This window comes from Mustela lutreola, chromosome 1 (assembly GCF_030435805.1).
Source record: "Mustela lutreola isolate mMusLut2 chromosome 1, mMusLut2.pri, whole genome shotgun sequence".
Taxonomy (NCBI): Eukaryota; Metazoa; Chordata; class Mammalia; order Carnivora; family Mustelidae; genus Mustela; species Mustela lutreola.
This window is the reverse complement of record NC_081290.1, coordinates 149,409,988-149,423,842: the sequence shown is the minus strand read 5'-3', so window position 1 is coordinate 149,423,842 and position 13,855 is coordinate 149,409,988. Positions and strand designations below refer to the sequence as shown.

Below are 13,855 nucleotides of genomic sequence, written 5' to 3'. Positions count from 1 at the left end.
AGTTGCTTAATTACCTAGCCTCTGCTGAAGTTATGGAATGCTTTGAGGATGACAGCGACTAAATAAAGCTTCTATTCATTAGTGACTAATGATAGCATAATAATGTTTACCATGTTATTATTGTACTGTGACTCTGTCATCTTTCGTTACTAGTTTTTCTCCTGTTTTTTAATTTTCCCACTTTTTTATTCATGAGCTGTGTGGTTTGTTTTATTACTGGATTATCACAATTTAACTATGTAGTTTTTGCATATTGACTTTTTTTTTTCTCTACAGTAGTTTATGAGAGAGGGTATAGGTAGAAGGAGGGAAAGACTATGAGAACCTAAATAGATGTTTTTGTGCTCAGTGTATATAGCCCATGAACTACATCCTTAGAAAGTGGGAAGGAGTCAAGTGATAATTGGCAAGAAAATGCTTTCTCACCAGGAATTGTACCTTGTATTTACATTCCTTTTTTGGACTTGGAGCTTTCAGCTCTGTAAGTTGTGAGACAATAGACCCAAAACTGTGTTCCTTTCCTCTCTACTTGGTACAGCCATTCTCCTTGGCTATTTGAAGTTGAACTTGTGAAGGAGGTGTTTTTTATCTTGGGAACCAGAAATAAGAGTAGAGTTTTAACAAGCTCCGTATATTCTGATGAATTAAATATGTTTAGGAAAGAATAATCAACTAAATATTTGCAGTATCCGAGTTGTCTTATTTTTTCATTGTAATTTTTCTTTTATTACCTGTGTTGCTAGAACTGTTAGATTTCCCCAGAACTTGTTCAACAGTAGCAGTAAAGGAACTTGTCTTGAATTTGCTTAATCATTATATAATTTAAACAAAGTCCCCTCAAAATTCACCTTAATTTTTACTTCTTTAAGAGATTTCTTTTAAGTCTTCCTTAGGACAATGGCTACTGCAATTAATAGTTACAAGTTACTTTGGAGGATCTAAAGTGGGAATTTAAATGATACCTTGAATTTCTTTTTTGACTGACTTACAAATGAATATTTTAACACAACTTAATATTAATATGACTTAATATTAACTAATGCAGGAGAATAAAGTAACTTATGAGCTGAATATGGTGATAGTGAACAGTAGCTTTTATATTGCAGTAGTTCTGTCTATAATGAACAATCATTGCTGCTCACGTTTCATCCCTCATTTCTGTAGTTTAACGTTCCTTGGATGTTAGCCTGTCCATGAGATAGAGCATAACAGCTTGTCCTGAGTAACACCTTTGCTGCGAATACATTTTTTTTTGTAAATTGTTGTTTCTCTCTAAATACTTCACTTAAACTTTCTTGCCATATCCCTTTTTCTTTTTTTTAATTAAAAAAATAGATACATCATTTGAACCTTCTGTAGCATTGGCAAGCCTTGTGCAGCATATTCCTCTTCAGATGATTACAGTTCTCATCAGGAGCCTAACTACGGATCCAAATGTAAAAGATGCAAGTATGACCCAAGCTCTTTGCAGGTACTTCTTCATGACACTGTAGGTGGTGTTGTAGATTTGGGAGGAGGAAATACTTTATTGTATTTTGTAGGTAATGAAAAACTTAGATGTTTAAACTGAAATCGTAGAATGAAATACATATTCTCCAAATTAATTGGAATGAATTATTTACCTTACTATCTAGGTTTGACAGGTCTCCCAAATTCAAAGTAATTCAAAGTCCATTTTCAGTTCAGCTTTTTTAATTCCAAAAATATACACACGAGTAGACTTACTGTACAGTAAGGAATTGGTTGGATTATCAGTATATTTTACTAATTTACTTACTCATTGTGGTTTCCTGCAACCTGTTTTCCCTGGGTTTTTGTTTTTTGTTTTTTTAAGCTAAGTACATACTTCTACTTTCTCTTTCAATCAGAATCTCTGGATAATACACTCTACCTTAGTCTGTTTAAAAATGTGTTTTTTCTTCCTTATTCTTAAATAGATGATTGGGTAAAATGCAGAATTCTAATTTGATAGTCATTTTCTCAGCATTTTGAAAATAATACTGCATTGTCTTCTGGCATTTATTATTGCTGATATGGAGTCTGCTGTCAATCCAGTTGTCATTCCTTTGTGAGTAGTTAGGCTTTTCTGGTAATGTTTATGTCTCTTGATGTTTTTCAGTTTATTCTTATATTTCTAGGTGTAAACTTAATATATTTATCCTCAGCATTTTCATGCTTTTATTAATTCATTTGTTCATTTATTCAAACCGTATTTATAGACACTTAACTTACCATGAGTGCTAGGCAGTGTTTCAAAACCTCTTTGAACAAATGGATAAAAAAATCTGTCTTCGTGGATTTAGTTTCTAGATGAAGAAGACAGTAAATTAGTAACATATCTCTTTGATTGCAAGATGCATTCTAATTTCAGAGATGTTAAAATGTGGAAATATAAAGTCACTTGGTATTCTAGTCTAATTGGCATGACTTTTCCTGCCTTAATGGTACATAAACTAATTATACATCCTAAAATTAATTTTGTTTTAGATTTTTTTAAATATGATAATTAAAATTATAATTTAGTATTTGAATAGTGATAATTGTTTTTGGAAAAAAAGTAGATAGGAAGGACATAAAGTATGAGAGATTGGTTTGCAATTTTAAGTTAGGTGGGTTAGGAAGGCCTCAATGAGAACATGAAGATGAAGTAAAGACACAAAAGAGGGAGCAAAGCCTGTGGAGATCGAAGGGGAAGAACGTCAATATTGTCTTAAAACTCAACTGATTTTTTTCTTCAGAGTACCCATTTATAGGGCTTATTCTAGCTATTGAGTTTCTTTATTTCAGTGACTCTATTTTTCTTTAAAACCTCAACCTCTGCTCTTTTTAAAAAATTTTTTATTTATTTATTTGACACAGAGACGCAGTGAGAGAGGGAACACAGGGGGAGTGGGAGAGGGAGAAGCAGGCTTCTGGCTGAGCAGGGAGCCCAAAGTGGGTCTCCATCCAAGGACTCCCAGATCATGACATAAACTGAAGGGAGATGCTTAACAACTGAGCCTCCCAGGTGCCCCTTAGTGATTATTTTTCTTTTTTTTAAGATTTTATTTATTTTTCAGAGACAGAGGGAGAGAGCACGAGTGAGCACAGGCAGACAGAGAGGCAGGCAGAGGCAGAGGGGGAGAAGCAGGCTCCCTGCCGAGCAAGGAGCCCGATGTGGGACTCGATCCCAGGACCCTGGGATCATGATCTGAGCCGAAGGCAGCTGCTTAACCAACTGAGCCACCCAGGCGTCCCACTGATTATTTTTCTAATCGAGCTTTTCTCCTCTACCTATTTTTGTTTCACATCTGCCTGAGTTTTTTTGTAATTTTTTTCTACAGTGTACACATTTGTGAGTGTGTATGTGGCACATCTAAATAAAATATAAGGATTTGGAACAAAATGGTTTCTGTGTACCTGTTACAAAATTGTAGTCATGACATAGAAACTTAAGTATTTATGTTGGATATTCAGAAAGCTACATGTATACAAATCTCACTATCTGTAACACAAACTTGGGGACATGAATTTTTTTTCCACTTTTTCCCCCTTTTTGTCTAGTGTTTGAAAAGACTCTTCTCTTCCAACTTTCCTTCTTTTTTCCTTGCGCTCTTAAATTTAACTAAATCAATTTAGCTGTACCTATTACTCTCAGTTTCTTGTTGCTCATTCTCTCAAACTTCCATAGACCTATATAAATATTATTCCTGCTGTATGGCCTTTATCTCTACTACATTTAATTTATGGTGATCTCCTTGCCATATTTAGTGGTCTGTATTTTTGTTTTCATCATCTTGATATCTTTGTATTTATAGTCCTTAAAATTATAGAAATCCTGTGACACCATGCTGTTAGGATTTTCTTCATATTGTTCTTCTTATTTTTCCTTTTCCCTTTATTTTTATCACTTTTATCAATTCTCTTCTATATGTCTTCTATATGTCCAAGTCTTTATGTAAAGTTCTCATTGTTTACTTTTAATTTTAAGAAACACTCTTACCAAGGCGGCTGGTGGCTTAGTCATTTGAGCCTCTGACTCTTGATTTTGCTAAGGTTTTGATCTGAGGTTTGTGTGTTCAAGCCCCACATTAGGCTCCGTGCTAGTCATGGAGCCTATTAAAAAAAAAAAAAAAAGAAAGAAAGAAAAAGAAAAGAAAGACTTCTATCTCATCCATCTCTCCATAATGAAATTCTGTATGTCCTATTTAGCAGTAACACTCCATTATAAGTATGACCTCAACAGCACTAAAATTTCTTTCTCTTTGAGATGAAGATATCATAAATTATGTGGTCCTTAAATAAAATAGGAAGAGTCAGAGAATTACATATTTCATAGCTGAAAGTGAAATTAAAAATCCATTGGTCTTTCACCTTCATTGCCTAGGTAATAATATCTAACATTTTTCATTACATGCTGTAAGTTATTGCAACAGAGGCTTCTAATTGGTCTTTTTGCCAACAGTGACTTACACTTCTCTCTCTTCTCTAAGTCATCCTGATCTATTCAGTTCTCCCTTCTGATTAACAAACTGCAGTGACTTCCAAACAGTACTAAATCAAGTGCAAATTCCATTTCTTGGCAGTTGGCACTTTTCATCTTAATTTTTCAACCTTTTCAAAATAGCCATGGTATCTAACTTCTGAATTTTTCTTGTTTTTAAAAATATATTTGGTAGTTAATTTTTGCCTGTTTGTTTCTGTGGGAAGCTATGATCCACTTTTTAAAAGTATTGCATTTTTAATTTATCCTGTATGATCCTGTTTAACCCATAGTCTATCTGAAGTAGTTATTCTTATAGTAAGATGTAACTCAACAGGATAGCAGTGTTTATTTTTATCATTCTCCTACCTTCTCCTTCCTCATAGTCTGTATTTCCCCACACGTAGCACTTACTATGCTTGAACTGTTATTTTCTGTAATCCAAAGAAATGCAAATACCATACCAGAAACAGATAAGTAACATTAAAGTATGAGATTAGCCAGATGTAAGTGAAATAATAAGGAATGGGGTACATAAGTACCTTCTAAAAGAGAATGCTGATCCTAACTCCAGTTTTCTTGTTGCCATAAGGAAATTTGAATTCAGTATGGCTGATCTGATTTTTCAAAAGCCTGTAATCCAGTTTTTTATGTGAAATTTCCCAACTTTTAAAACAGTGGAACAAGGTAAACTGAGGCTGGCTCTAGCCATGAAGGTGCCATCTAAAAGTGAAAATTGGTTTTATTCTCTACAAATTAAGAATAAATCTTTTTTTTGTCTTTTGTAATATTGCCGGTTTTAATGTTAAGATTTTCAAGTTGCTGGGGTGCCTGGGTGGCTCAGTGGGTTAAGCCGCTGCCTTCAGCTTAGGTCATGATCTCAGGGTCCTGGGATCGAGTCCCGCATCGGGCTCTCTGCTCAGCAGGGAGCCTGCTTCCCTCTCTCTCTCTCTCTCTCTGCCTGCCTCTCCATCTACTTGTCATTTTTCTCTGTCAAATAAATAAATAAAATCTTAAAAAAAAAAAAAAGATTTAAAAAAAAAAGATTTTCAAGTTGCATTTTTTTGCAACTTGGATAGTTTCATTTATTCATCAAATTTGAATTCCTTCTCAGCTCCAAACAGTATGCTAAGTACTGGAGATCCATAAATTAAAGATCATTGTTCTTAAGCTCATGGTCTAATGGAGGAAAGAAGATTTCAAAGTACATAAATTATAACTATAATCAATGTTCTTTAAATAGTAAGAAATTAACTCAATATATCAGGGTTAAGTATCCTTAAAATTCATGTAGAAACCAATATATGTTGGACAAAATTAGTGTAGTTAATCATAAAAATAATTCATCCTACAATACCAGTGCCTGAAAGGATTTGGGCATATGCGAGTCCAATCAAATTGAAGCAGAACTGGAATATAATTAATGTGTAGCTCAAAGCATTGCATTTATACACCAGCGGAGCTTAGTTCAAACACCAGTACTGCTGTTTATTAATTATATAACTGTTGACAAAATTCCTAATTTTTCTTGCCAATTTGAAAGCAGAAATTGTAATTATTTTGTTTTCAGCACTTAACAGAGTAACTGTTATGGAATAAGCACAATATTTGTTGAGTGAATGGCTTCTTACTCATTTACTTTTGACTGGAAGTTTCTTTAGTATGCTGGAGGACATTGTGGACATATGGGATAAGGTAAAGAGTAAAGGCTTTTGAGATGGGAAGCTAGAAATGGGAAGAAGAGGAAAAAGCTGATTGGGTGATTAGGTATAATGCAGAACCATGGCCAAATGGAACTTTCTACTCTACTCTTAGACCTGAGCTAAAGGGAGTTCTGGCCCAGCGCCCCCGTTCTGGAGAGCCCAGTTTCTTTCTACTCTGATGGTACCATTCCCCACAGAGGACAGAGTCCACAAAGCCAAGGAGATGTGCTCACATATACTTCTCTGAATCACATTTTTTAATGTGTGTATATTTGTACTAAAAAAATATGAACTGTGTCCAGCATGATTTTTTTAAACAAGAACAGTTTTTAGAAGTTATTGGCACTTTTTTTCTTCTTTAATTGGACAATATCTCAGATCTTTCCATGTTAGATCCCCACAGATAGATTCATATAGATCCATCTCATTCTTTAAAATTAGGGGCGCCTGAGTGGCTCAGTGGGTTAAGTCTCTGCCTTCAGCTCAGGTCAGGGTCTCAGGGTCCTGGGATCAAGCCCCCCATCAGGCTCTCTGCTCTACGCCTACCTCTCTGCCTACTTGTGATCTCTCTCTGTGTGTCAAATAAATAAATAAATGAAATCTTTAAAAAAAAATACTAAGTTTAAAAAAAAAAGGAATAAAATTCTACATAATGTTCCATAGTATATTTAGCCATTCCCTCATTGATGGACGTTTAGATTATTTGCATTTTTCCATATCCTAAATACAGTGCAACAGTGAACTTACTCTTTATACACCAATACAAGTGTCTCTCTACTCCCTATATGTAGAGTGGCTACAAACTTCTATGAAAATCAACTTAACAACAGTTAGAATATGTAGAACAGCTAGCTGTCAGAGGCTCTTTTAACGATTTGTAATTATCATTGTTTAAAGAAGATGGCCAGAAAAACAAGAAAGGAAATAAAATATGGATTTAAAATAGGAAACATAAGGAACATATAGATAACTAACATGCATTTGGACTTTGGGCTACTCTTAACATCTGATGGAACATTTTAATCTTAAGAGCAAAAACTTTAAAAAAGAAGATAACACTCCAGTGTTAATATAGATGGTTATAACATTAGCTGTTATGAAAATAACCATATCAATTTTGAAGTCAGTTTTTTTAAGATATTAGTTGCTCTTTTTGGTCATGTGCTTTTGTACTTAGTATTTATGTTTGACATTTTATTTAGTTGTTTATTTATTGCCATATGTGTTGATATTTGGTAGAAGAGAGGCATTCACAATGAGTATTTCCAGTGTCATATATTAACTCATGTAGTCTTCAAATCAGCCCTGTAAAATAAACATGTTTATCTATAATCCATAGATAAGGAAATTGAGACATAGATATTAGGGCCCCTCCAACTAATAAATGGTAAGTTAAGATTTTGAAACCAGATCACTCTGATTTTAAAACCCTTTTTTTTTCCTACTACTATTTTCTTATTATGTAATCCCCAAAACTGGATTATTGGATCAAAACAGTTGTACTGCTCTTTAATGTGATCGATATTTAACATTAAGGACAGTCTCCATCACACCCCATATTATTTTGTCTTTATTTCCATTTAACTGGGTTGATATTCAAGAAGAACACTGATTAATTCAGTATGAGGCCATTTAGTGTATTTACAGATTCAGTGCCCTTTTATCTATGTAAAGCTTCCTTCTTTGTCTTGGTATAGTAGGATAATGAAAGGGATAAAATACCTATTTCTCAATTCAAAATAGTCATTTTTAACAGTGCATTTCATTTTTAGACTGCAATCACCAGAAAGGAAAAATTTTGTTTCCATATATCTTAGTCAATAGCTACATTTGAGCTCTTCTTCTTAGGGTGAATTTGCCTAATAAATTCTAACTAGCACTGTGTAGAGTCAACTTAAAACTGCATTTATGTGAAATGACACTTTATCAGAATTTCTTTTTATTGAAATATGTAAGAAACTTTCTTACAAGTTCGGAAACTCCTTCTGTACAAGCACCTTTATACTTATTTCTGCATCTAGAACAGTGCTTTTCACAAGCCAGCTCAGTAAATATTGAGTCACAAAGGGAGAGATTGTCTACTGTAACTTTATTATTCCCAACTAAAAGATGTTGAAAACATTTTCAAGACTGATAGTTTTCTTTTTCAATTTTCAGAATGATTGACTGGCTATCCTGGCCATTGGCTCAGCATGTGGATACATGGGTGATTGCACTCCTAAAAGGACTGGCAGCTGTCCAGAAGTTTACTATTTTGATAGATGTTACTTTACTGAAAATAGAACTGGTAAGTGGGAGTATATAAATCTCTTTGAATGAATGGTCTCAATCTTTTAATCTTTGGGTAGTCCCCTATAAAGCATCTAATGTTGAATATGTTCTTGGTTTTAGTTGGTTTTGAATCATAATTTTGAAATAGAAATTAAGAATGGTATTTTAGTATAGATAATTAAAAGAATTTTGCTGTTTTCAAGGATCTAATATGAAAACATTCCTCCCATTATCTCTTAAATCTGGCTAATCAAGCTTTTACCACCCTTATCCTACCAAAACCATCTTTGACACCAGTGCTTGCCAGTATTGCTAAACTCAGGAGTTGTTTCTTAGGCCTCCTCTCATTTGACCTATCAGCAGCATTTGACACAGTTGATCGCTCCCTCTTGAAACACTTGCCTCACTTTGTCCTAGTTCTCTTGGCTTTTGTCCTAGTTTATTACTGGCACCTCAGTCTCCCATAATGGATCTTTCTAACTTTAGAGTGCTTTAGAGTTTAATTTTTCAGCCATTTTCTACTCAGTCCATTCTCACAGCATATGGGTCCCATCACTTTAAAATAATGTTTCTAAGTTAATGACTGCCAGGTATATATTTCTTGTTCATTATAGTCCCATGAACTCCAGAGTCATGTATCCAAGTGTCTATACTTGAATATCAAATCCAGCTTATCCACGATCTAATTTCTGATTTTGCCCTCCCAGACCTGGTCTTCCCTATCTTAAATAGTGACTCCATCCTTCTACTTGCTCAGGACAAAACCTGAAAGCTATCCTTCTTGCTTTTCATTCTCTCTTAGCCCTTAACCTACAAATCCTATTGACTCCACCTTTAAAATGTCCAGAATCCTATCACTTTTAACCAGCTATATCACTACCACCTTGGTCCAAAGCTCTCATCATCCCTTGCTGTACAGATTGCAGTAGTCTCCCTGCTCCTCCCCTTTGGCCCCGACAGGTGTCACACAAGACCTACATGATCTAGTCCATTGCTCCTTCTCTCCTCAAGTCTTCCACTATTATTGCCTCAGTCTCTGTACTTTGCTTACACTGCCCTTTTGGCTCTATCTCTAGTACCAGGCTGAAGACATCAGGGCCTTTGCAGTACTTGGCCTTTGCTTTGCTTATTATGCTCTTCTCTCAGGTGTCTGCAGGCTTACTTTCATTTCCTTCAGCTTTTTTATATATACAGATATCACCTTTTAAATGACACATTTTTTGAATAATAAAATAGCAGGTCCCTTTGCTACTCAGCAGTCCCTATCTTCATACCCTATTTTCAGTATTTATCTCCATGTTACTTTTTATTGTCTACCTGCCCTAGCGACAGTAAGCCCTATCAAATTGGGGATTTTTTTTAATCCACTCTTGTATCCTCAGTGCCTAGAACAATGCCAAGCAATGGTAGATACTCAATCAATGTTTGTTGAATGAAATTGAATGAAGTGTGGGCCAAGGAACGATCACTTTGTAGGTAAAGCTTGACAGATTTGTATTTGATCAAGGGGTTTTAAGAGTTTTTTAGACCACTATATTCTCTTGATCTCTGTTATGTTGTTATTTCCCAACTTTCTCTCCCAAAGTGACATGTTATGATGGAACTTTCCAGGAAGGGAGATAGTCACATAAATATTTTTGGTCCAAGGAAAAGAGCCACTGATTGGGTTAATGATTTCCCTACAAACTCCTAAGGTGGATGTCTTCTCTTTTTTGAAGGTTTTTAATCGACTTTGGTTTCCTCTTGTGAGACCTGGTGCTCTTGCAGTTCTTTCTCACATGCTGCTCAGTTTTCAGCATTCTCCAGAGGCGTTCCATCTGGTAAGTTAGGACACAAGCTTTCTGCACTGAAGAACTTTGTGTTAAAATTTTAGTTTAATATGGAGTCACATTTGTATATAGTGAAAAAGATTATAAGTTAGTCCTGAATCTATTTTCTTGTAGCTTTATGATTTCTTAGAAAATTGAGGTTGTGGGTTTTCCCTCCAAAAAGTATATTTTCAAAATGTTTTGAGTCTCACGAAAACTGCTGCACTTGGAACCACTACCAGCAGTTAAATATTATTGCTCTACATGAGAGATGTTACATGTCAGCATCACTGATGGTTGTCTCTTGCACATAGGAACAATGTAGAAGAAAAATGCTTTAGAATTTCAGAAATGTGAAAAGATTAGATGTTGTTTTATAGCCCCAGAATTGAGATGTCATTCTCTCCCAACCCATAACCTATAAATCCAGTTAACTCCACCTTTAAAATATATCCAGAACCCTACCACTTTTAATATGCTATATCACTGGTTTTGATTTGATTTGATTTCAGTTCTTTGATTATCAGTCATTACAGGTGGAAATGACAAAATGTTATTTTGAGACTGTCCATTTATCTGTCTAGTGCATCGCAGGAAAGCAGTGCTTTATATGGTTATTTGCTTCTTTTAGGGTCAGGTCCCCAGTTTTACAGGATTAGAATCTTATTACTAGTACACCCACAATATAAATATCTTAGGAATGCTGACCCAATACAAGCAAATTCAAGGGAGACTGATGAAGAAGTGCTGAATTCCAGTTGTTGATTATTAGCTAGAAACAAAACTAGCCTAAAAGAACCATGTACATACTTAGGCTGCTTAGTGCCTCACTGCCACTGAAGGAAAATCTGCAGGCTTTATAGAAAGTAATCCTTATCAACAAGTAATTCTGTCATCCATTGTCACTTCGAAAGGGTTTTTCTGAGAATTTCTACAATTAATTTCATAATTGATGCATCAACCAATAACCCGATATTGGTTTGTTACATAAACAAAACTCAGAACTCAAGCTAAGATAGCATGTGTACTAGCTAAGTCTAACAAGGTAAAGAACATCAATTATTTGTGTCTGTCTTCAGGCATAATCATGTGTAGGCCAGTTGAGAAAAGGTTTATTTTCAGATTCTCTTGAGAAGGAGATTCTTTAATAAAACTTACTCATCCATTCTGATGTTTACTGCTCCTCTCACTGACGACATTTCTTAATCTGATTTGTCACTTATGCCATACTCTAAACCTATTTTTTGGCTCCCAGTTTTTTTAAAAGATGGAAGATCTCTCCATATGTTGTATTACTTCTTTTTCTGAAAAACATAGTTGAAATAAAAATGGTTGACTTTGAAATATTTGGCTTATTGAACTATTGATATGAAATCATTTACTTAAGGTTTAGTTAGATCTGAAATTGAAAATTGTCATCTGGCTTAGTAAATTCTAAAAACTAAGATCTAATTATTGCTTATATACTGTATGTAGCCTGACTGGCTACTCAACTAAAATGAACTTGGGCATCTAATGGTCATGTAGTAGTTAAATCAGTATTACTCTAACTCAGTAAAGGATGCAGGCTTAGAAGTTCTTAAATGTGAGCAATAACTGGGAATCACCAACATCATTATTCATAGCATTTTAGAGCAAACTAAGATTGATGTTATAATATATATTATTATAGACCAAATTGCTTTTCATATGCTTTTTATAAGTGGAAAGAAATTTATTTTAAACCAAAGAAAAATATCAAAGTTTCTAATAAGTCATACACATTTTCTCAAATGGTAACTTAAGTTTAGTGAGTATTACAGTAATGTCCACAAATATTTAGATTTACTCACTCCAAAAAAAGCAACTTTCAAGCAGTTAGAATGTAATAGCCTTCTTGGACATGTATCTATGTACCTGTGAAGAACTTAGTCTCATTTCTATGTCAGTGATAATTTTGACCATACAGGATATAATAGTAGACAACTATATTACCTGATTGCAAAGACCAAATCTACACTAGGAAGGTGTTTGGAAGATTTAGAGTTGTAAATTAAATAATCATTTTTTTTAAATTATTTCCTCTTCTCTTCCACTTCTCTCTCTCTTTTCACCTGTGAGGAAGCATAATAATTTTGGATTTCTGCTATTTTAGCAAGAGACTATCTGATAGATATAGCTATATGAAGCAAAATTATAATTCAGCTTTGTTTAGAAATGAGATGAGAACAATACAGTGAGCTCATTAGAAACTGATGGTTTCATGGTGATGGAGGTAAGATCAAAGAAGGATGTGCAAAAGTTAAAAAGCGATTTTGAGACCTCAGGCATAGAATCAGAGCAAAATGAGAGTAGCACTGTTAATTTAAGAATATGATTGTTCCTGGGGTGCCTGGGTGGCTCAGTGGTTTAAGCCTTTGCCTTCGGCTCAGGTGGTCCTGGGATCGCACCCTGGATCGGGCTCTCTGCTTAGCAGGGACCCTGCTTCCTCCTCTCTCTCTGCCTGCTTCTATACCTCCTTGTGATCTCTGTCTGTCAAATAAATAAATAAAATCTCTAAAAAAAAAAAAAAGAGTATGATTGTTCCTTTTAGGAGGAAGGAAAGGGAGTTGATTATGATGCTACTATAATTGTTGTTATTGCCGTTTAGTGATAAGACGATAGAGCCGTAACTTCACCTTTATCACAAGTTAACAACCAAAAAAGTGTTCTACAAATAGAACGTAATATTATTAGAGACCTTTTACATGTGAAGTATAAACATGTATTATTAGATTATGATTAATAATTAATTGGAACAAAGATATCTGCACTCATGGAAAGAGGCATTTCTGCAAAACCGAGTTCATGTTGTTAATAACCTCTTGAATATGTGATGACCCTGTATTGACTTTAATTTTGTAATGAAAGCACACTGTTGTGCTTATTATCAATACTAAGTTTTCTGCATGTTTTTGAACAATGAGCATTTTAGATTTCCATTTTAACTCTAGTTTCTTAAAAGTAATAGAAATTTTTGATTCCATTTATTCTTTAGAACCATCTCCTCTTTTTGGAGGTGGGGAAATGGAGTTGTTAAAAAGAATAACAATGCTAACATAAGACATCTTCTCGGTATCTTCTCCATACTTACCTAAAAGAAGAGCTGAGCTCTAATTTCAGTTAAGTTCGTTACTTTCTTGAAGTAGACTTTAATGTGCAATGTACTGTTTAATTCTTTCAAGTGAAAAATCTGAACTTCACACTAGATGGAGCTCTTAAGCTAATTCTAGGTTTACATTTTTTAAAAAGTTTGTTCCTATTGAACAATCTGGTAAATAAAATAGTCCTAACATTTTTCAGCCTAGCATTTTTCAGAATGGCAGAAGTGACTACGACTTCTATTTTGTACCTTAGTTTGTGTTTTAGGTGGAGTATAAGAATAAGGAAAGAGGTCTTATATGGAATTAAAATTACATGTGACTTTGAAATTTTGATTTACCTTGATACTCTAGAAATTTTAAATTCATAACTTTTTTAGAAAAAGACTGTGACTGAACATACAGAAAAGTACTTGCTGATCATGTAACATTTGCATTCCATTTGTAGGCTAGAGAATTTGTTGTCCATTTGTATATTAGAATGTTTGTCTT

General features: G+C 34.3%; 1 protein-coding gene across 1 annotated transcript in view; it reads left to right on the top strand.

The window, feature by feature from the left end:
* The window catches only part of USP38 (ubiquitin specific peptidase 38), a 36,658-nt gene that overhangs the window by 1,560 nt on the left and 21,243 nt on the right, over positions 1–13,855 (top strand). The window contains exons 2-4 of the mRNA XM_059176308.1: positions 1,336–1,471; positions 8,323–8,452; positions 10,155–10,256. Of these exons, the coding sequence (XP_059032291.1) occupies positions 1,336–1,471; positions 8,323–8,452; positions 10,155–10,256 (368 nt within the window). The remainder of the gene's footprint in view (positions 1–1,335; positions 1,472–8,322; positions 8,453–10,154; positions 10,257–13,855) is intronic.